Below are 24,813 nucleotides of genomic sequence, written 5' to 3'. Positions count from 1 at the left end.
TATTATTATTATTATTATTATTATTATAGAAAAATACTTTTACGAGCTCAAAATGAAACAATCGCGGGACTCAGGAAACGAAAACTCCAAGGAAACATTGTAAAGGCTTGTATTTAGTGGGCAAATAAATACCCTTCTGTTGTAAAGTTGCTATCTGCCGTTGAAAACCCACACGCAGGTTTGCCTGGCCCTTCCCCGATTCATCCTTCAGTGCACTCCATTGTCAGGCACATCTTTAAACGAGAGAGGTGACTGGGAACGAGTTAGATTAACACTTATTCCACGAGTGCTCGTTGGATATGAGATGATAGATAGTCAACAGGGCGCGTAGCGTCGAGTTGGCTATAATCATCTCATATCCAACAAGCGCTAGTGGAATAATGGTTTTATTTAAAACAAGCAAGAATTGTTGCTAGATCTTGCTGATTTTACTTTAAAATAACAACCAGAAGACAATGTAATGGTCGCTATTTCATCTCATATCCAACAAGCACGAGTGGAATAAGTGTTTTATTAAGAACAATCAAGAAATATTACTAGATCTTGCTGATTTTGCTTTGAAAAAACAACCAGAAGACATTTTAATGGTACGCTATTTCTCGGGTATGGTATAATGGCTCATTTACCATGGCCGCTTAGCCAATCAAATCCCTGGAATTGCATTATATAATGATCTAGATTTTAATAACAACATTTATTTCAGATTTTAACCAATTATTACAAATGAAACAATATCATTTGAAGCAAAGTAACAACACAAATGTGGTAGAATTAGTAGGCCAGTTCCGATTTTTGCCTCGTTTTCAAACCGAGTCCTGGTGCGAAACCATTTAAATGAAAATGAGTTTGATTGACATGAAGAAAATAATAAGATTCCTATTCTTATGAAAGCTTTTTCAGTTGGTCCCGCTTTGAAACAGCGGTAACTCGGAAATGGCTTATTGAAGCAAAGACAGCGATGAGTATTTATATTAATAATAACGTTTTCTGTATATAAATAATGGTAATTGAACTGAGTGGAGTGCAATTTGGCCTGGAATCATACGCGTGATTTCAAAATCGAACGAGCGCACAGCGCGAGTTTGATTAGAAATCACAAGTATGATTTCAGACCAAACTTGCTTGACACAAAGTTCAATTACCACTTCATTAAACCTATTTTGAAACCACAGAGTATCAATGTCAATAATAATATTCTATTTCTGTTACTTCATTTCCATTTTGATGGCTAAAGAAAGAATGCGATTTAGAGCAAAAAATGGTGCAGTTTGGGAATAAATCGCACTGTCGAGATCCCATCAGATTGCAAGGATCACCAGTGATTTCAAAATGGGTGTAACAAAGCAATTAATTATTTGCAATTCATTATATTTTATACAAAGCATTCAACAGCAAACAGTACTAGTTGCCTCGCAAACTTTGCTTATTCCTATTTGGGTACCAGAAATCGCGGCAGAGGTTTTTCCTCGGTCGGCGGAGGATGATCGTTGTAGGAGAGTTCGAATGGCGCCTGAAAGTACGCAAGAAAAGCATCTGCACCCAGAGTAAAAACTCTTTTGGTACACAAAACGCTGGCGGAAAACATGCGTCACAAATTCAGGCCCTTCTCCCACAGTCATCAAACTAAGGAAGTCAAAAACGTACGACAGCGCACCCACAAAACAGCTAGCATTAATGGATAGATTGAGATACATAAACATATGAAAAAGTATATCACGGTTAACTACTGTATTGAAAAGACTCCAAAACGACTGCGATTTATGCACAACGTAAAGGAATGAGTGAGATCTGGGAACTAAGATTCCGACCCATTCCAAGAGCTTTTTCAAAGCTCAAAATCTCTAAAATATTCATATAGCCATTTGTAGCCTTGTCCCACCGGGGTGGGAAGTGGAGAAAGGGGTGGGGGAGGGTGAGGCATGTGGCGTCAGCATTTCAATTGATAAGTGCATAAGCTGGGATTCACTGAGAAGAATGATCACCAACTCTTCGAGAACTTCTTCGAAAGTTTTGCAAAACGAAGCCTGTTCCATCTTGATTCTCCCAACACGAGCCCTCCTTTTTGTCTTCCTGAAACTGCGTTATTTGCGTTGATGGCCACCTAAAGGAGCGCATGCGCAAAAGAGGACGGCGTGGGAGAGAGCAACAGATCTGAAGAAGCAAACTGTTCAACGCTTGGCGATAATTTGTACTGAACAAGAAAAGTATGACAGGATTAATTGATGTGCTCAGAGATGGAAAAATGTAGAAGAACAAAGCTACCATGACTTGGCACTGGTCTTTTTGGAACAGATCCGGGTTCACCATTTTTAACGACAGATAAACACAGAGTGGAGTCCAGCAGACGAAGAAGGCAACCACCATCAAGATTAGGATTTTTGTAATTTTCTGGTGCTGTTTTTGTCTCTTGTTCTTCAGTTGACTGAACGTTTCTCTTCCCTTTCGTAAGGCTTTCACGATACGTCTGAAAAGGACGATCATTAATATCAGTGGTGTACAGTAAAACACTACAAACCCTCCAGCGTTGAAGACCGCATTAATTTGTGTGCTCCACGTCGTCCTGCAGAAGGTATAGCCATCCACCTTGACAACAACGGTGTAAACTAAATACGGGGTGCCAAAAAGAACTGGTATGGCCCATGTCAACAAGAGTAAGGCCACGCGCACCTTGCCTCTGTCAAACAGTGTTGACTTCAAGGGAAACACGATGGCGAAGTATCTATCGACGCCGATTAAAACCAAGCTAAGGACGGAAACCACTTGTGAGACGCCCCTGGAGTACATTCCAAGTTTACAGGCAACCGTGGCCAGGGATCCTGTGATGAGCTCTTTTCTTGTCAGCAACCCTTCTGTTGCATAAAGCGGCCAGTTGAAGCAGGAGCAAAGCAGATCGGAGACCGCCATGTTGACTATATAATAGTTTGTACTTGTTCTTAAGCTTGAGGTTTTTAGAAACGTTACTGTAACAAGAGCGTTCCCAATGAAGGCTGCTACACTGATAACAGACATAAGTACTATGAATAAGTTGGATACCACGTTAGAACAAGGTGGCTCATGACTTGAAACAGTCGAGTTATTCATGATTCAATTTAAAAGCCAAGCAAATGGCGTTGTCCCGAGATGAGCTCGTCCTTGATGTCGTCTAAAGGCTTTTTATGACTGAAATGTAACAGTAAAAATGCACGGTTAGTTTTAGAACGGTTCCCCGTTTTGCTTCTGCGTTATGTTCTGCGCATCGGGTTGGCCCGAGAAGGTCTGATTTCTGAAGGACCAAGTTGCCTGCTAATTCAAAGGTATTTTTGCGCTGCATTTGACTATGCGGGAAAATGAGATCTTAGCAACGGCCATTGAAATCCAAAAAGAAAAGTGATGGCATCTTAAAGTGTATGACAATTTTTTTTCTTAGCAGAGCAATGTTTACCAACTAAAGTAGTTGCAGGTTCACCTAGCAAATAATCAAATAAGTTAAGAAAATCTAAGCCTTGTAAAACAGCATCACTTTCTTTGTTTGGCCAATGTTGTTTTGAGGTTACTTCGTTTCAGGGTCCTTTGGTGTCCTTAATTTGGTGCGAGTGCTTACAAACTCTTCAAGAAATCCAACAAGTGCATGTAGAACCGAGACCACATCGTGTATTCAAGTTCACTACAGTGCCGAGCCAATGGCTATATGACCACAAAGCCATTAGGAAAACAAACTGTTTAAGTAGATTAAACAGTAACCAAAAAAATGAAAATTGTGGTGACATATCCACGGACGGACTTAAATTCGTCCAATCTTTTTAGATATAACTGGAATTTTGAATACGTTTAAAAAAAAAACAACAACAAACAAACAGAGAAATTCGCAGCAAGGCAAACCATTTTCGCATATGTAAGACGCCAATTACGAGATTCGAACCCGGATCATAATGGCAGGCTTGTGCCCTCACCATTTTGTTTTCTGCGAATTCATTTCACGACGCGCAAAATAAGATCCCATTAAGATTAATAACCTGCAGAAACATTTTCCATGTAAATTTGTTTCACTGTAGAAACTGCCACGTAAAGCAACTTTCCGCCATCTCTGTTTGGTGCGTAAAAATCAAGAACTGGGTTAGGTGCACATTAAGAAGAAAATGCTAAGAAGAAGATCGCAAATGTGAAAGCAGAATATGCACGCCTAAATCAAGCGAACAACACATTTTCGACCCAGTAAAGAAACAGTTTAATATATGTTGCTACCGGTTATTGAGTCACTTCTTTACGACAGCTTCGTTATTAGGAGACGCTCAGTTAATGATATGAAATCGAAAAAAAAAAATCGAAGTCTCTTCACAAAACAAATTTTCCAAGGAACTAGAACCAACCAACCGGACAAAGTGCAAATAATCAATAATAAAAATAGAAAAAAAACCGATACTTTTTCAAAATAACTTCTGTAAAACTTCATTGCGTTCACTAGTTCACTAGCACATGAAGCTACAAGAATTATAACATTAAACACCAGCACTTAAGTACTGATCAATAGTTTTCACTTCAAACGTCAGTGGGCTTGAGGACGTTTTATTAAAAAGACTATTGAAAGAACATTAAAATACATCCCGCGGATCCCGCGTCTATTCATTCATGGACGGCCAGAAAGTGCTGAAAACAAGGCGTTACTCAGAGCGCTGAACGTTCGAACTGAGCCGCACATGAACAGATGTATATTTATCTCAATGTATATGTCTAAAAGAAGAAGTACAAAAATCCGAAAACGCAGAAGAGCTCTAAATATCTTAGTCGCCTTATTGAAGACCCCAGTATAATTTATTTCAAATTAATGTCGACCTGGTGCTTCAGTTTATTCGCAATCTGGTAAGTTATAACTGCACTGATGATGATCAAAGTTACAAGTTTTGCTAATCATTTTCATGTGCATTTAAAGCATTTGTTTTTCCATCTTTTCCTGTTTAAATTTTAGATTAATTAAACAAGAGTGTATATCAGAACTCACTACGACAAACCTTGCGGATTGAAGTTGAACAGTTTCGGAGTTTCACCTGATCAAGAACAGTACAGAAAAAAAAAAATGTCCAAGCGCTGTCCTCTAACAACGTGGTATTTTAAACCTTTGTCGAAGCTCTCGTTATCAAACAACTGAATGACTTCGGGTGAAGTTTCAATTTGGTCGGAGTTAAATATTCATAAGTTGCTCTCCAAGAAAATTAAAATTGTCTCAGATGTTCCGAGCTTCCTAAACTACAATGAATCTTTAATTGCGCTATTTTGTTTGAGTGTTGTTCATGTATGCAAAAAAATCGTATCAGAAGATTAATTATCTCGATAAGACTGATTCCTGAAGATAGGATCAGATACAGTGCGATGTGAAACTTATCGAAGCTTGTATAACGAAGAAGTAAAAGATCAGTAATTATTGCAAACAACGACTTTGCTTACACTGAAAATGTAAACATTACATTTGAGCGTTTTACGGCGAAGACATAGTTTACTCATCTAGGGAAACTTTCTGTCATTTAATTGTAAACGTCAAGTGACATTGCTCGGCTTTCACTCCGCCGGGCCAAGGCCGTGACTGACAAAATTGGCGCGCGAAACAGGCTTGTCTGATCTCCTCCGACATGTTGTTCAGTAGTACCACTTTGAGCTTTATACAACAGAGCACGAGACGTTAAAAGTGGACCTTACGGGATATTTTTCGGTAAAACTAGATCCCACTCAGTTTAGGAAATAACGGAGCCTTTGTAACCGTCAAGTAAAACACATAGGTGTTGAACAACTGCTGTTCTTTCAAATAAGAAATGAGCTTCTTTTTTAAAGGCGCGAAAAGTAATTTCTTTAGAATTTCCTCCATTTGCTAAACTTGCTAAGAAATTAAGTTGTCGAAATACTATTGGCTACGGATCTTATATGACAAAAGTTCTCCAGTAAAAGCTCCGGAGTTCTGCCTGTAACAGAATGAGTCAAGATCTGCAATAAACGCTATGTTCCTCGAAGAGGATCTGGTCTACTTGATGTAAGAAAGATCTAGGCCGGAAGGTAGCATGGCGTCTCTCGCTCAGCCACGGAGCCAATCCCCCCAAAAGCCCCTGTTACATTTCCTTAACGTACAAATCAAAGAAGTTTACCAGCTGCCTTTGATAGCAATCAAAATCGCAGATGTCATCTCAACAGTTTGACACAATGCCAAAGGTTTTGCAAATATGGCCCTTGACACCTTAAGCATTTGTTTGACCAGGTGAGAGGTAATGGCGATTTTCTTGTAGTGTGGCAGTTCGGTTATCGCTATCCCAAACAAAAGAACACACCGACCCAGGTCAACATTTTAATAGGCCATTTCCGAGTTACTGTGAACTTCATTATGAACGCGAGGCTAAGTGCAAAGAGAGAGAGACGACGCCGCGCGAAAATAAAGACAGAAAGAGACTTCGACCGCACCCAGGGTAGCATGCGCTGAATGACAGCGAAAAACAATGTTTGTCTCTGTTTAATCATCCCAGAAGACTAAAAGGAAGCCTTTTTTTCTTTTAATTTTTTACATGGCCTCAAACTTTGTGTTGACGCGTATCCACTTTAACGGCTTTATATAAAGGCGATGCCTTCCGAAATTAAGATATGATTGGTAGCTTACATAAAAAGTTTTAGCCAGGTTTTCAGTTGTAAAATTCTCACCTTTCGTTTAGTCTCTGATCAAGCAGATCACATGAAAAAGAGTCGAACAGCTGAACGACCTTTCAGCTGTTCAGCTTAAAAGCTCCTGACCTTATAAGATTCTAAGCCTTACGAGAGGGTCTTTCGAGTACCCTTCACAAGATGAATGAAAAGAAAAATAAAATTCTGATGTAGTTAATTTTGCGTTTACAGAGTTCTTAATGGATATTTTTATGTGTAAGGTTTACCAGAAATTGCTTTCTGGTGTCTAAAAATTAAATGTTTTATTTATTTGCATGAGGTTTGACAGCGCAAGTTTCTATGGTTACACTAAGGCCTAATTCATGCGTTTAATTTCAGTTGAATAGCATAAATTAAAATAATTATCCCAAGAAATAATTTTATCTGTATCTTTGGTAAAGCGTTATCACGGTAACAGACACTGTAAATGTGAGGAGGCAACATTTTAAATGGAACATACAACATTTTTAAAAACCCAAGTGATGTGGCTTTTGATTTGAACACAGGCCTATCATCAGTGATGTATTTGTGTATTAATTAATTTCATAAAGTAATGGCTTCATTCTCGTAGTATATTCTTTTAACAAGAAAAGTATAACAATACAGAGAAATATGAATAAATTCGCTACACACTACGCTACAAACACCAAAACTCCACTTACTAACACGAGTTACCACGGTATAAACACCATCTTTGTTGAAATAAGAAATTTAAATATTATAAATAAGAATTGGGTAACAGCTACTGTTCAATTCATAGGAGGGGCTTTCATTTTTTATTATGAAAGTGAATTTTGCTGTTTTTTTCTCGCAGTACTAAAACATCCGGATTGAAACGTTTTTTTTTTTGTTAATTTGTCCACCAACGGTCGTAAGGATAACGCACTCTTGTTTAATTTGCTACGATATCATAGTGTAGTATTTACTTTCAAGTATGAAGAGTAGTTGATTAGGTCTAAGACATTTGTCTCATCTGAATCTAAAATCTCGAAGAGAAGGTCTTTGGTTCCAAATTTGCCAACAGTCAACTACAGTGTAGTTATATTAGATTTGTAACTCAAATCTGGGATTCAAATTTAAGATAAGAATTGAATGTGACTTTTGTTTTCTGTTTTTTGTTGCCCAAATCCAACAGTGAACCCTGTGGGGTATAACTTCCGGTTCCTCAGATGAACGTAAGTCATGTCACGGAATCAATTTAAAACCAGTCGGACTCGGTTAAAAACGTTTAAAAAAAGAGGATTATGAGTTCGATATTTCTATTTAACAATTATTCCATGAGCGCGCGTTGGATATGAGATGGTAAATAGCCAACGAGGCGCGAAGCGCCGAGTTGGCTATAACTAATCTCATATCCAACAAGCGCGAATGGAATAATTGTTTTATTAAATTCTCCGCGTTTGGACGTTGCTGTTGAAGGTTACTGAATTTTTCTATTTTAAGAAAAAACTTCTTTCAAATTTAAACGACCGGATGTTGAGGCAACCTCCGACCAAAGCGCGCGAAACCTAATGATCACATGACACGCGAAGCGCTTTGCAAACGGAGTTGAATGAAAAATCGAAAGCGAAGAAAATCGGACACAGTCGGACATCTAAAATTCAAGAAACGTTTAAATGTACCCATTATAACCTTTCTGAGACTAGCATTCAAGTGCTTTTGAAGTTCCAGCTCATCGAGAAGCGTAATAGTTGTGCACATTTGAGCAAATGTTCTGCTGCGTGATGCCGAGCGAAGGAAGAGATCAGGGCAAGGACGGCTTTTTTCATGCTGAATTGAATTCCTCGCGGACGATTTAAAACACTTCAGGCAAGTCCAAGTGTACGAGGCACGACCTCACTGAGACAAGCATTCAGTGCAAGTTTTTAAACTTCAAGCTTATTTGAGAAGCGTAAGAGCTGTGCACATTAGTGCAAATGTTTTGCTGAGTGGTGCCGAGCGACGGAAACGAACATTATGGCCGCCGCTCGTACGGATTTCATAGATGAACCATCTGAAGTCCTCGTAAATTCGTAAAAACATAAAGACAGGCATGAAGCTTTTCCTGATAAATTTCTTCGATTGGCTTTAACCTGTTTCCGCCAGGATTTGTAAGCCATCCTGAAATTTTTGAAGGTAACCGGTTGCTATTGTTGTTGTTATGTGATCTAAAAAAATCGTAAAATCTTGCAATTTTGAAGATTTTAAAGGAAACTTCAGAGATACGTACCATTAAATAGTGTCATACCGAATTTTGTGGCTTTTATTGTTGTTATATGGAGATGGCATTGTTTGGTATTTCTTTCTTTTCCTTTTTTTTTTCTACATTTTTCCGAAGAAACTTTTGCTTCCCGCCGAAAAAAATTTAGCTTAGCGACACCTGGGGCTTTCGCTTTCCATATAAGGTCAAACTACGGTATATGAGCTGATAACCGAGATTTAGTGAACCAATCAGAACGCTAGAAATGCAATATCCGAGGCTGAGAATTTAATAATACGTGATAGCTGACTCGAGCGCAGTCGCATAATAGAGTGGCACTGCCAGTCAGCTGACGCATTATTAACACTTTTATTTCACGAGCACGCGTTTGCTACTGAAATGAAAGATAGCCAACGTGACGCGTAGCGCTGTGTTGGCTATGGTCATCTCAAATCCAACAACCGTGAATGGAATAATTGTTTCGTCAAAAACAATCATGAAATATTGTTATATCTTGCTGAGTTTGCCTTGCAAGAACGACCATAAGACAAGTTAATGGTCGAAATTTCTCGGGCATTGTATAATGGCTCATATACCATGGCCGCTAAGCCAATCAAATCACTGGAATTGCATCATACAATGATCCAATTTTTAATAAATAAAGATAGATGTTGGTAAGCGTACCCAACAGTTAATAGCATTTGTGATAATAAACACGTTGCATATTATTAAAAGCTGGATCTTTGGATTAAATGCAATTCCAGACGGCCTTGGGTACCAAGCCACAGAAAGTAAAATAATAATAAATCACTTTATTTAAGTGTCAATGTCTTTAGCGCAGAGCACTAATTGGGAACACTTGGGGACATTTATTTGAATCGTCTCCTGGTCTCCTTTTTTTCAAAATGGAATGAGCAAGGTCTGGCAGTATTTCTAACCAAAGTATTATTCCAATCGTTCTTGTTGGGAATGAGATGATTTTAGCCAACGAGGCGCGTATCTATCATCTGAAACCAGTTCGCCCGCTCGTGCGGGAATAATTGTTCAACAATTATTAAGTTAATGATCTAAATCAGACTTGTGCCAACAGCATACAGAAATTGTCTTTAATCAATCCACTGTTTCTGAATCAATGACTTTCATAGCCAATCAAAAGTGTCACCATTCAAGTGAAATTCGTATCTAAACTTTTCCCGTGGTTGTCACTTGTGAGTTCACGGATCACATCTACACTCCTTATTTTAAAAAGCGTGCCAATTCAAGGGAAACTTTTTTGCTGTAGTTTCCTCTGGTGCTGTTTATGAAGCTGTACAAATTGAAGCAGGACAAACTGGTTTGCTTACAAGTGAATCTGTGGATGAATTCCCAAAGCATGAACAGTCAAACGAAAGCTTTCATGTAACTTAACAGTTATTCCACGAGTGTGCGAGATATGAAATGATAGATAGCCAACTAGGCGCGTATAATTATCAATTATTCCATGAGCGCGCGTTGGATATGAGATGGTAAATAGCCAACGAGGCGCGAAGCGCCGAGTTGGCTATAACTAATCTCATATCCAACAAGCGCAAATGGAATAATTGTTTTATTAAATTCTCCGCGTTTGGACATTGCTTTTGAAGTTTACTGAATTTTTATATTTTAAGAAAAAATTTCTTTGAAATTTAAACGACCGGATGCTGAGGCAACCTCCGACCAAAGCGCGCGAAACCTAATGATCACATGACACACAAAGCGCTTTGCAAACGGAGTTGAATGAAAAATCGAAAGCGAAGAAAATCGGACACAGTCGGACATAATTCAAGAAACGTTTAAATGTACGAATTATAACATTTCTGAGACTAGTATTCAAGTGCTTTTGAAGTTCCAGCTAAACGAGAAGCGTAGTTGTGCACATTTGAGCGAATGTTCTGCTGCGTGATGCCGAGCGAAGGAAGAGATCAGGGCAAGGACGGCAGTTTTTTCATTGTGAATTGAATTCCTCGCGGACGATTTAAAACACTTCAGGCAAGTCCAAGTGTACGAGGTACAACCTCACTGAGACAAGCATTCAGTGCAAGTTTTTAAACTTCAAGCTTATTTGAGAAGCGTAAGAGCTGTGCACATTAGTGCAAATATTTTGCTGAGTGGTGCCGAGCGACGGAAACGAACATTATGGCCGCCGCTCGTACGGATTTCATAGATGAACCATCTGAAGTCCTCGTAAATTCGTAAAAACATAAAGACAGGCATGAAGCTTTTCCTGAGAAATTTCCTCGATTGGCTTTAACCTCTTACCGCCAGGATTTGTAAGCCATCCTGAAATTTTTGAAGGTAACCGGTTATTATTGTTGTTATAATGTGATCTAAAAAATCGTAAAATCTTGCAATTTTGAAGATTTTAAAGGAAACTTCAGAGATACGTACCATTAAATAGTGTCATACCGAACTTTGTGGCTTTTATTGTTGTTATACTGAGATGGCATTGTTTGGTATTTCTTTCTTTTCCTTTTTTTTTTCTACATTTTTCCGAAGAAACTTTTGCTTCCCGCCGAAAAAAAATTTAGCTTAGCGACACCTGGGGCTTTCGTTTTCCATATAAGGTCAAACTACGGTATATGAGCTGATAACCGAGATTTAGTGAACCAATCAGAACTCTAGAAATGCAATATCCGAGGCTGAGAATTTAATAATCATCTCTTATAATCCATCAAATATTTTCGCTCGCACGCGATTGGTCTAAACGCCTCACGTGACCGAATATACCCCAGCTAAACCTGGAGAATATCCGAGGATATTCCCCAAGTGATATTCCCCAATTTCAAAAACTTCAAGGAGAGTCAAGTTTGCAATTAAAACGAAGGTCAAGATGGGGAAACGGTTTGCTTTTGTGACAGAAGAAGAGATAAACCTGCTGGTCGATAAACCAGTACCAGAAAACAACATACGCTCTAAACGTTTTTGACGGTAAGCTGTTCGTAAACAAAACGTTGAAATACTCAAGCTCGTATTTGCGACATTTTCTCTTGGTTTGAACACTGTTTAACAGTCCTTGGATTAAAAATGTGGTAAAACTGAAAAATATGAAAGGCGAAAAGTTTTAGCCCATCTAATTTAAGAGTATTTATGGTTTTCTTTCAGTCTGGCGAAATGAGAAAGCCATCAACAAGCTATTAAACGAGTTTAATTAATAAGCTCGAAGCTCGCTCACACGACGGCAAATGTTACAGTTGTAATTCAATGAGAGCAATTCGTACTGGCCTGGATATAAGGAATTTAAATAACGAAAACATAAATTTCAGTACCATTACTGACAGAGTTCAAGCCGGTAAATGATGCTATCAATGCTCACCTGGTCGAGATCGCTCGCGAACATAAAATCTCGTCCACAAAACAAAAACCAGCCATGATACCCCGAGATGTCGAAATTCTCTACGAAGAGAAGCAGCTTGTCCTATTCTCGAGCAACAAGTTTAATCCTCAGTGATTGTGAACGACTTCGTTGCTGGCTCCATTCAATGTTAAGTTAGCAAAGAAAGCGCTTTGATGGAATCCAGCAAAAACAACCGGTGGCGTCGTATTCGACTGCAGGTTCAGCTTCGATTTCTTCACAGGTCGTTTTCGGCTAGCAAATTCCACAATTGTATTTTCGATATAAAGTGCTGCTCCAATTGAACACGAGATAAAGGAAGAGAACGACAAAGCGCCGGCTGTTTCGTTGACGACAGTTTACACTTTTTACGGAATGCGATGCTTTACAGTTTTTCGCTTTCAGTGATCTTCAGCTTGTTCTCGAGAGGTAGTTAGATTCCCCGTAACCTTATCCGCCACTTGTATCTTGCTTTTGTCTTTCACGGAATTAAACAAGTTTACTTTCCTTTCAAATGTTTTACCTTTTCTCCAAACAAACGCTTTCGACCTGAAGCGAAATCTGATGTGGAGATTTGACAAACTTTGACGTGATTGACATATGACAGAATGGCAGATCCTGCCGATTCCCGCGAGATTCCCGCATGTTGCGAAAAATATTTGAAGGATAATAAACACAATAGCCTTCATTTGACTTTAAAAATATGCTCAGATATTTGTCCTTGGACATTATCTGCTCCTCGAAGCTCACAGTTTTCCTCGAGCTTCGCTCTCGGAAAACTGTTCTCTTCTCGGAACAGATAATGTCCGCGGACAAACATCTGAGCATATTTCCGCGCCAAATGGAGGCTATTGTTTATATATCCAACAAGCGTGAGTGGAATAATAGTTTTATTAACAACAATCAGAGATATTGTTAGATGGTGCTAATTTCGCTTTGCAAGAACAACCATGGCTCTTATAATCCATCAAATATTTTCGCTCGCGCGCGATTGGTCTAAACGCCTCACGTGACCGAATATACCCCAGCTAAAACTGGGGAATATCCGATGATATTCCCCAAGTGGTATTCTCCAATTTCAAAAACTTCAAGGCGCGTCTTGTTTACAATTAAAATTAATGTCAATATGGGGGAACGGTTTGCTTTTGTGACAGAACGAGAGATAAACCTACTGGTCGATAAAGCGCTAGCAGTATCAGAAAACAACATACGCTCTAAACGTTTTTGACGGTAAACTGTTCTTAAACGAAATGTTCAAATACTCAAGCTCGTTGCTACATGTTGCCAAAAATATTTGAAGGATAATAACCACAATAGCCTCCATTTGGTTTTAAAAATATGCTCAGATATTTGTCCTTGGACATTATTATCTGCTCTTCGAAGCTCACAGTTTTCCTCAAGCTTCGCTCTCGGAAAACTGTTTGCTTCTCGGAACAGATAATGTCCGCGGACAAATATCTGAGCATATTTTCGCGCCAAATGGAGGCTATTGTTTGTATATACCATGGCCTCTAAGCCAATCAAATCTCTGAAATTGCATTATACAATGATCCAGTTTTTAATGTTTGTTATGCTCAACAAAATAGTGTTATCTTTTGAATCTGAGGGTGAAATGCAACCTAAAAACGAAAACATTCAAATCAAAGCTATCTAACTATCAGTGTGGCAAAACATTTTCAGTTCGCGGTTTCTAATTTTTTTCATTTTCGCTATAATTGTTTTCAAAATCCCCAACAATTAGTTTCTGTAAAAACAATTTTGCGAAAACTTTTCTCCACAAAATTTAATTGCTTCTGCTCAAAATTCATTTAAACTTCCAATTCCTTTTCAAACGACCATTGAACCGATTGGACTCCACTTGAAGAGCTTAAAGCTTGTTTGGTTTCCATAACTTTAGATGTTACCCTGAGGGCACATTTACTCTGATTCAAACGACGAGTTCTACTTTTCGTGGCTAATAGTTGTAATTGTTAAAAATTTAGTTCTCCCTAAAACATCTTAGCCGAGTAAATCTTCGAGCAACTGTTGAGACCTCAAATGTAACAAATAGAGTCGCGCAAATTAATTTCCGAAAAACAAAACAAAACAACTAAAAAAAAAAAACACGAAATAAAACTACCACTGCATTTCATGCCACACGCTAAGGCCAATTTGAGAGGAACTCATCCGAAAAATATAAGACTCCATTTGCGGGGAGTAAAAAATGGCTGCCATGGTACAAAAAACGGAGAAACCAATACGAGAGTCAAAACAGAGTCTTCTTTAATTATGTAATCATTATTTTCGCAAAGAATTAATTAAGTTGTATATTTTTTTGGAATTTAACACTGATATGTATGATAGTTGCTCGAGGGTATGCAATTAGAAAATATCATTCAACCGAATAGCTTATGCACAATTACATGTTAACTCAAGCAACCCGTCAAGTCCGCCACGCTAGTTGTCAACAGGAAAATACCAATAAAACTTAAACTTTCTCTACATTTTCTCGTGCACATGCATACGTAGCTGATGAAACCTTAAGCGGCTTTGTATACATATGAAGTTAACGCTTTCACAATGCAAGGAATACTGATTGCAAATAAAACATCAAGATTTTAAACTCGTTGAGGTATACTAAAGAGCTAGCGCAAAACATCAAATGATGTTTCCTTCAGTAAATATTCGCTACTTTTCAAATTAGCTAGAGCCGATTGCTAATAACCGCTCTCATAAACTGTTTGTAACATAATTTCCATTTGAAAAACGCAACTTCAGAGCTTGTTATCAAAACAATGCTCTTACCAAATATTCCGTCTACAATTTATTATTTGCTTCTTTTGCAAGTAAAATAGCTCGGCAAACAGGCAATAGACAGGATTCATATGCACTGTTTGATGTCAACCCAAATGAGTTTTTCTTGAAAACTGTTTCATACTAATGATGCACTTCGTAAAAGCGTGATCATCTACGCGATGGGTTAAAATAATCTAATGAGTTATTTCTTACCTCGCAAACACTCTGATACCAATATCAAACGCTTCGTTTCGACGTTCAAGGTTCCTAATGCGTCTAAGTTTTAGCCACCTCACTGCGAAATAATGGCGTGTATGATAGCCCGTCAACAGGCCTGACAAATAATGAACGTAAAAAATAATTGTGTAACCGCCTGCTGTCGGCTGGGGAACAAAAAAACATCGAGAAAAGTTCAGCCCTTGGGGTAAAAAGTAGAGACAACAAAGACGTCTTTTACGTTCACGCTTAATTGGGCATTTCGATCGTATTGTTAAATATCATGCCTAGAGCGACCAATTAAATTGTTGCCTGCGGGGATTCTTTGCGTGTTTACTGCCTGAAACAATTAGCAACGTGGGACAGCAGAAAAAAAAATCCTTGTTCTTCATTAATTGCGTTCAGAGCCGAGATTGTATGGGAAAACATTGAATAAATGGATCTTGGGACGCGTATGTGGCATCTTCCGCAGATTTTGCAGGGGCGGATGACATCGTCACCAACTTGGCAAAGGAGAAGGAGCCTGGTGACATCGAACGCACTCCCTAATCTTTTATTATTGCTAATTTGTATTAGCATAATTTGTATTTACCCATAACAGAGAGCAATCGGCGTCACGTTTGCAATTTTAAAATGACTACATTGAATTTAGCGTGTTTTTTTTTTTTGCAAAGTTATGGCTCAGCAATTTGGCGAAAGTTTGAAATTAAAAAGACTAATGAACGTAAGTGGTCGTGTCCACACTGGTTGAATAAACTGGTTTAGCGCGGTGTAAGTGACACGGTTAATTTCACCAGAAGTGAATTTGTTTGTAGGGAAGCAAGCGGCCGCATTGCATGCATTGGATGCGGTAGGTTACAGAATCACTTGTAAACAAACAAGCAGAATAGCTGATTTGTGAGATCGCTTTGTTGGAAAAACCACAAGACAAAACCGTAGCCACTGAAGACGTTTTTAATCCGTTACACGAAACGCTATAATCAAATTCCTGTTGTTTTCACTCACTCGTGTTACGTGCGTCCGCTCGGCACAGATATTTAGGGCATCTTGCGGCCTGTCTCTCCAAATCGAGTCGTCAAAAGCGGACAAACTACGCTAGCGAAGGCACAAACTGCCCGAAAACATCACGTGACCCACACAAGGAGGGGCGCAGGACAACAAACTGTCCTTAACACGCTTTATTATTTGCTAGATTCTCAATGGCATTACGATCGTTTTAAACGTTTTGGAAAAGTACCCGGATGGATGGACCTCGCCGCCAAAATAAAAAAAAAGAAAAAAACGGATTAAATTACATTCTTTTCATTCATTAACAGGCTGCTTTCTTTTACTCATTATTTGAATGTTTATGTAGTGGGCTTTCAGCCGTTCGCATTAAAAGGTCAAATGTTCTTAAAACAAATATTACTGCTTCTCAGGCTCAAGTAAAACAGGCGGTGTCAAGGGGTTACTGTATTTTCAAATACTTTTCCCATGCGTGAATTGCTTCTTGATTATCAATGAGATGAAAAAATATAAAAAAACTAAAAAAATAAATAAGTGTTGAAGTATTTAGCAATGTAGCGCTAACTGGGGACACCATAAATCAGTGAAATAAATATACAAACTGAACATAGCATTAATTAAAAATCCCAACTGGTGGGAGGCAATCCAGTTGGCTATTTACAAAGCGCGGCCTTAGATTTGAAAACGGGGCTACCGTGAAACAAATCTAAGTGGTCTATGCGTGATGCGGAACTTGAACCCTGGGCCTAACCACTATTATTTTGATGCGAACAGAGGTATGATGTGCTTCTTCTTATAATCTCTTCCTGTTGCCGATGTTGTGGGGCTTTCTAAGTTATGGGATCTGTAAGCAAACATAGACCGGAGTACCTAATGGAAACGTTCCACCAAAAATCTGCTCCACTATATCACAGTTGATCTGGTTGGCAAAGTAATATCCCTTTAATTGATCTGGCTGGAAACATTAGCAATGTCCTTTCCAGAATCTGGTACATGTTGAAAAGTAGCCTTCAGTTGCGGCAGAAGAAGAGATGATTTACCGATCAAATTTTGACCAATCTGGGCTGGGAACTTCTCTATTTTAGAAGACGGACACATATTTTAAGATTTGTTAATGAATGCATTTTAAATAAAGTTCCCGGATACCTTTTAAATTACTTTAATGTGAGAAACCATGACATTCACCACTACAAAACTTGAAATATTGATGACCTTATTTTGGAAAAAGTTAACTTAAAATGCACCAAGCGCGCTTTTTTCTACAAAGGTGCAAACATTTTTTTTATAATTCTTAGAAATTATAACTGTTTGAAACTTCCTTTTAATGTTACTATCCTAGAATATTTGTGATCTCCTTTTATTTTTAGTTTTATTATTTTATTATTTTTTCCACGGGACCTGCGTTGAAAGCAGTTTTCTTCTTAAAAGTGATGCAGCAATCCTATATAAATATGGTTGAATTTTTATTGATAATGGCGTCATGACGACTCCGAATCGTTTTTCGTTTTCATCGTTTCTTTTTACTTGCTTATGAATTATTATTATTATTATTATTATTATTATTATTATTACTCAGGTTTTAATAGAATCAAAATGTATCTAGTAGATTTTATTCTTGTAAATAATAAAGTTATCATTCCATTTAAAAATTATTATTATTATTATTATTATTATTATTATGCGCAGTAAAACTATCTGTATGCACAGTATAAGAAAGCACCACAGGGCACGTAGCGTAACCTGTGAGCCAAGCGAAACTTAAAATAGCACGTGTATAAATTAATTATTATTATTAAATTATTATTATTATTATTATTATTATTATTATTATTACCTTATTTAACCTGTTCTTTGTTTTTTAGATACCCGAAGATTATAGAAGGGATGGGATGGGGAGGGGGGGGGGGGGGAGATACTGCCGCTTGAAAGGTATAATAAGGTTGTGTTCGATTGACCGTATTCTGGAATAAGGTTAAGAGAAATAGCTGCTAAATTTCTCTTTTTAAGTAATTTGGGAAGATATTTCTGCAAACTTTCGCTGATATATGATAATTTAAGAACGATTTTCTACTCCAATAACTCCTAAAACCTCTTATGAGGGATTTCTAGAAATCATTTTATATATTCCTATTCAAGCTGAATAGGGTTAATTGAACTCTAACGCTAAGACTAGCAGAACTGATGATGGCATTACGTAATCAGAATCTCGTGAGATTTTCTGGGCAGCTGTTTCCCTCTATATAAGATTTTACGATTTCTCCAGATCCACAGAAATAATTAGCTCAACAGTATAAATCTTCGGTCAATTTTGACCACAAAAGAAGATAATTTCGAAAAACATGAAAAGTGAGGTTGTCGTCGAAATACGCAAATTTTCTTCTGATAGCTCTTGTTGTATTGCACATGTTTGAGTTCAGCTCACCAGGCTTAACTTGGTAATCTGAGGAACAGATCTAATTCTCTAGAGTCTTTAAGTCCTTCGTTAATAGTAGGCTTGAAATTCTTGATATAGCAGGCTTCAAGAAACGCTAATTGTGACCAATTGTAATTGAAAGCAATTATCTCAAAGTTGTTGTGAACTAGAAAATTAGATCTGTTCCTCTGATTACCAAGTATTCGAGTTATATTACGTAATATTAACACGCCTATGATATTTTTAAGAGTCGTCTCTTGTAAAATATCTTTACATGATTATGACTCTGTAATAGAGCCGAAATGTTGTAAGTTTCTACTATCTCGTAATAAGCCAAACCTTGGTTTCTGCAATTAGATCAATTCTCGGCCTTGCTTAATTTCTTCCTTTTTAAGATTCCCTGTATTATATCGTTTGTCAAGATGGCTTCTTTGGCGTTAAATAAAATCTCTTTCGAAATTAAAGGCAGGTGAACTAACTACAAATAGGACCCTTGCCTGAACGATAAAACGCATACTGACATACCTCACACTTTGGAGCTAACCTCCTGATTGCAGTTAGACCGGTCTGAGGAAACAGCTTAGCCCCCCTTGCAAACAAACAGGTTTGCGTGACCGTGCAGAATTGAAATCAAAGTTTATCGCCTTGATTTCCGACTGTTCTAATGCAAATGTGTCAGAGCTACGGATTCCAAGTCAATTTTCCTTTTTCCATAAAAGAAATTGCTTTTGGTAATTAAATATCCGAGGTTGTTTAAACATAAATAGTAAACACAAAGGTCAAACAGTCACAAAGATTTAGACAGTGAACTAATTTGAAGCTTCTTTTTAATTTAAGAACTTCGTTTTCTTTCAAGTTCCAGCTGACGGTCAGAATAACTAAATAAAATAAAATAAATAGAAAAAATAAAGAAATGCATTTGAACAGGAAAATAAAAGATTTGACACAATTTAACGGCATGTTTACGTAGAAGAGTTGCAACTTAACCAGCTGCCATCCTATTGTGTGTCAGTGTGTTTTTGCATTAAAAACTTTTAAATTATTTCCAAATTTTACAACTATAGACCAATTTCGATATATTAAAATTCGTACTTGGCTACGAGACTTAAAGGAATAAAACAACAGAAGTTTCATTGAGGTTAAGAGATGAATAATTAATTCCTGCTGTTTTATTCCCCTAAGCCTCGTAGCCATGCTAGAATTTTTATTGATCGAAACTAGTCCATTCTGTAAACAAAAGTTTGGTGAGACGTGTCGTTGTGTGCGGAACGTGATGCTTCCATGGCAACCATATTTTGAAAGACATGCTTTCGAATTTTTAGATGCAAGTTTTTTTCCATGAAATTATTTGGATCTCTTCATTGAAAAACGCACACAGGTTACTCACGGTGGGCATACTGGAGAAGCCAAACAATAAACTTTATTTTCCTTTGGGAAGTACAAGTTTTGTTTTTACGTAAACATATTTTTTTATTATTCTGTACCGGCAACATGGCCTCCTTGAAAGCACTTTATTGTAATCTTTAACATCAAATCTCTGAACATGATATTTGAGTGACCTGTAATATTAACCTAACGAGAAAGAGCATAGGTTTTCTCTACTTTTTATGCTTGTTGCTGCCACGAGTCGACGGGAAAGACTGAAGCGAACGAACGAAGAGGAAACTATCTAATTGGAAATAATATAGTATAAAACAGAGGGACATACAACACATTTTCTTGCAAAACGCAAACCATTACGATTGTGCAGGATGAGAGAACTAACTTAAAGAGACCAGAATGCAATGCGTTAGTCGCTAACGCAGAAGTGGGTTGAAGTGCTTTATTTTTCCATTTTAACTAGGTTTTACCCTTAATTTCGAAAAGCATAGCGTTTCCAAATTATGGAATTCTCCCATAGATGGAGAGTGATACTAGAAAATTTAAAGGAAATGTAAAAATGAAACCATCATACTCAGGATTTCTCAATTTTTCTAAAAAACCGCCAAAAAACCGTCAAAGTGACTCAAAAGCAATGAATGAAAAAAAAAAAAAAAAAAAAAAGAAGTAAGAAATGACGTTTAAAAAAATGGTTGCGAAAAGAAAAAAAAAGAATAAGGAATTCCTCATTCGAAAAAGAAAAAGAAATCAAAATTTCAAAAAATATATCCTTCAAACTTTCAGGGGCACTCAACGGTTCATTTCAGTGGACATCTGTTTGGATGGCTGCCAAAATTGCCTCAGAAATTCGGATTCAGGAAATGCTTAAGAAAACTAGCGTTATTTGTCACTTACATGTAAAACTTCACGATCACGGGAACATGAAACTTTTTTTTTCCTTCAGGAGACGAAAATTGTCTTTAAGAGACCGAAATATGGCTAAATGGGAATTTGGGGAAACCATCAACAACTCACAAATTCGAGGGTTGGGAAACTGTTCCCTGAAATTTTCCGTGACTTAAAAATTCCACTTAAGAATCCAAATAGATCAAAATACATACAACAATATTGTTTTTAAAAGCCCGTAAACGATCTTGGACAACAGAAAACGGCGTTTGAAGTTGTTTTCTTCAACATTTTTTTTACGTTTGAGTCTAAACTGGTCTAAACTTTATGGCCATGGTCATCATAGAAACATCAAATTCCGCTTCTCCGGCACGTGAGCAATTTTTAATCATTGACAAATAAATTTTGGGTAAAGATGCGAAGTTTAGTGGCACTTTCTTGGTAATTCGAGATATTTGAATTCTGCTTTGGGCTTGAACTCCTGGCGCAAGAACTTTCTCCACTCTGGCCCCACACTAAATAAGGTTCTATTGACTAGTTCGACGTTATACAACGAATTGGTCTCTCCCGATAAGGAAACAGAATTTGTATAACTTGTTAATGCATGTACCAAAGGACATTTGTAGTAACTCAAAAAACAGCATCTCAAACTTGCCGAGAAAAAAAATCACTAAAACTACTCTTAATAATTATTTGCTCAACTATTTCCACCTGTAAGGTTTTCGCTTGCGTGTATAATATGATGTAGAATTTTCAAAATATCGCTAGTCCGAAATTAAGATGGATTAAGTAAATATAAACAGAAACCTTAGAACTTATACACTACATACCTCGACCTCGAACTGTTTCAAGAAGGGTGCAGAAAGTATAACGACAAGTTTGTCACCATAACAAGCGGGTTGGTTACGGCTTGCTACCCAAAGATGCTCTCGGACTTTAGTCAATTTTCCCTTTTCCTGAGGAAAATTGCAATTTTGTTCAATAATTAGATAACCGCCACTGTTTAAACATGAAAAATAAACATAAGAGCCAAACTGTTTTAAATCTCCCAATGAGATTTAGCTGTGGTGTCACGGTATTACGGCCGTTGCCCATTTCTCATAAATCTCGGTGTTTTATGTTTTTTCTCCGTTATAAAAGACTTGAAAATCAAACTTTTACTTATCTTACGGTTTTTCTCCGTTATAAAAGACTTGAAAATTAAACTTTTACTTATTTTACAGCAGAATCCTAAATGGAATAACAGAGATTGTTTAAACATGAAAAATAAATAAAAAGAGGCAAATAATTAACCTGTCACATACATTTAGGTATTAACAGCCGCTCTGCTGTAGTATTGCGCATGTCTGAGCGATCTCGGGCATCAGAGCCGGAGAATCAAAAAGAGTTTGATGGCTGGGGAAGCCACTCACAAACTTGAAGTCGACTTGAAAGTTTCACAGTGATAGATGCATTTTTCAGTCAGTGAAACAGGCATTCTCGGAAAAAAAAATCCGAGTGCTCCTATCAGGAGTCGAACCTAAGACCTTCCGATTACTAGTTCGGATGCTCTACCACTGAGCTACAGGAGACTCATGGGGTTTAAGGCCATTAAACTAGGTTCATGTGTCAAACATCCTGCATACTTCTACGGATTGAATGTCGATGAGTGGTATATAATTTGAAAGAAATGTGATGTTATATTTTAATCCTAGGCAATAAGTGCTGGATGTATTTTTTCAGTCAGTGACAAAGGCGTACTCGGGAAAAGAAAAGAAACTGAGTTCTCCCAATCGGAGTCGAACCTGTGACCTTCCGATTTCTAGTCTCCTGTAGCTCAGTGGGAAAGGATCGGAACGATAATGCATGATATCACGGCCATTTTGGCGTGATCAACTTAATTGAAATGACATAGGGGCAGAACTGTCATGCAATCAGGTACAATTCGCACTTTTAATTTTAATAATTTCCTTTTGGAAAAATTAAAGCACTAGCATTTAAGCATTTTTCTTTTTCCCTAAAATCTATCCTGTCATACTAACTCAGGCGAAATAAATATTGTCGATTTTTATAGTTTATGACGGATTTTCGCAGATAGGCGTTTTAAAGAGTCGCTTTTTGTTTCGAAAAAAAATTTGAGCGAGATATAAACGACACAATGCAAAAGTTTGTATAAAAAGTAATTATAAATTTATTTCGAGCAGCATGTATAATTAAACGTTTTAATTTAATTCTTTGACGTAACATTGAAAATGATTCCTTGCTTTTACTATTTCTGAGTTTTTAAACGAAAGGCAGGTTAAATTCCTGACATTGCCTTGAGAAGGTGCCCAGTTTTCAAAAGACGAGACAATGCAGTGACTAGTAAAGAGGCAATGTGGACTATGTTTGAGCACTGTGACATTGGCCCGATTTATACTAGAGACGGATAATCCGCCTTTACGAAATTGGGCAAGAATTTTTGACTTTGTCTGATAATCCGTCCGTGTATAAGTACGGGCAACAGAGGAATTATCCATCAAGACGAACTATCTGCTTAGTTCGTCTTAGCAGATGAACAAAGGTGGATAATCCGTCAGGACGGATAATCCGTCTGTGTGTATAAATGCAGGGACAGACGAACTTAGATGCCAGAATCAACACCTTGTTACATAAAGCCAGCGGTCTCTTAGCAGTAGGATACAAAACGTGTTCGCATAAACGAAGTACCAGTTTATCGTGACTTGCATAATCCGTCTAGTATAAACGGGACAAACTAGTTATTGATAGCGTTAAATTGAAATCGACTAAAAGAGCGTTTTTTATAAAGGGGCAGATATTTTTAATAATTGTATGTGAACTCTAGTTTTAGTCCTTTTATCTCTTTTCATATCGATGATTTCTCGATTTCTTACAAATGATAGCTTTTTAGATCACTGAAATGGTCATCCTGCATAAATATGTTATTATTATTATTATTATTATTTTTATTATTATTATTATGAGACGAACTAATACTGTGTTTTATAGTTCGTCCCATATTTATACTAGACGGATAATACGACCAGACGGATAATTCGTCCAGACGGATTATCCGTCTCTAGTATCAATCGGGCAATTAACGACTTTTAAAAGGTGTTCTTGCCTGATTTTTCGTTTATTTGCTACATGGAAAATATTTAACAACCTAACAATGTAGGTTCACACTCGTTTCCATCTCTCAAACTGTCCTTAGACGTTCACTTAAAATTACATGAAGTGAAACTTATTCTAAACTTACTGAGAGGAAAGGAAAAACAGTATGTTGTAAGCCTCGACCCTATCCATAACCACTGAGCCAAGGACGGCATGGCTGCCGTGGATTGTAATCGTTTAAGGCATTTATACAGAGTTACCCATCATTATAACATAGAGGGCAAAATTACTGAATGCTGATTGGTCGAAACAGAGGGCATTTTTAGTGAATTTTGCTTTCAACGAGGGCAAAATTACTCACTCCTGATTGGTCGAGCACCGAAAATACTTGCTCCTGATTGGCTGAGCACGACATTTCTACATTTAGTGGGTCTCTTCATTTTGTGCAGCAAGGACAACGACATCTTTCAGGTTTTTTGGAGTTTTAAGCCGGGTTGTTCGTGCCAAAAGACTTGGAAATCAAGTGCTACAGCTAAAAGGAAACTCCTGAAGGCGAACTTTCGTTTCTTAGATGAAACAGCAAAACATTATTTGTGTCAAAAGTTAAAACTTGATCGGATTTGTTTGGTTGAAAACCTGAAATCATTCATGGACGAGAGGCCCGCGACCAAGTGCTTTCACCTCGCTACGGCTTCTTCCAACAAACAATAACTGAGCAATAATAACAGTACCCGGCTCAGTTTTTATGGTAGGAAGAAGCAGGTCAAATTCAGTGGAACAAATTACTCTGCGAGTTCCTTCTTTGGACCCACGGTTTGCTATTTTTATCGATCTGTGTTCGTGTGAACGGTAGAAAGCTTCACAGTG

General features: G+C 37.6%; 1 protein-coding gene and 1 long non-coding RNA gene across 2 annotated transcripts; both read right to left on the bottom strand.

Annotated features, from left to right (window-relative positions):
* Positions 1-679: 679 nt before the first annotated feature.
* LOC146481513 (galanin receptor 2a-like) lies at positions 680-15,283 on the bottom strand. Its single transcript, XM_085108197.1, has 2 exons — positions 15,168-15,283; positions 680-3,159 (listed from the first exon to the last, which is right to left on the bottom strand). Exon 2 carries the CDS (start codon positions 3,079-3,081, stop codon positions 1,963-1,965), a length of 1,119 nt encoding a protein of 372 aa, XP_084964323.1. The 5' UTR covers positions 3,082-3,159; positions 15,168-15,283; the 3' UTR covers positions 680-1,962.
* An 8,929-nt stretch (positions 15,284-24,212) lies between these two features.
* LOC146481512 (uncharacterized) lies at positions 24,213-24,786 on the bottom strand. The gene is made up of 2 exons (XR_014864416.1): positions 24,525-24,786; positions 24,213-24,489 (listed from the first exon to the last, which is right to left on the bottom strand). It is a non-coding gene; the product is annotated as an uncharacterized LOC146481512 (long non-coding RNA).
* Positions 24,787-24,813: the final 27 nt, after the last annotated feature.

This window comes from Pavona decussata, unplaced genomic scaffold (genome assembly GCF_977016875.1).
Source record: "Pavona decussata unplaced genomic scaffold, jaPavDecu1.1 SCAFFOLD_49, whole genome shotgun sequence".
NCBI classification, from domain to species: domain Eukaryota; kingdom Metazoa; phylum Cnidaria; class Anthozoa; order Scleractinia; family Agariciidae; genus Pavona; species Pavona decussata.
Note: the sequence above shows the minus strand (reverse complement) of the source record. Positions and strands in the feature narration are given on the sequence as shown.

Excerpts from the sequence above, each read along its gene's own strand:
- LOC146481513 (XM_085108197.1), bottom strand. The coding sequence starts at position 3,081 with ATGAATAACTCGACTGTTTCAAGTCATGAGCCACCTTGTTCTAACGTG.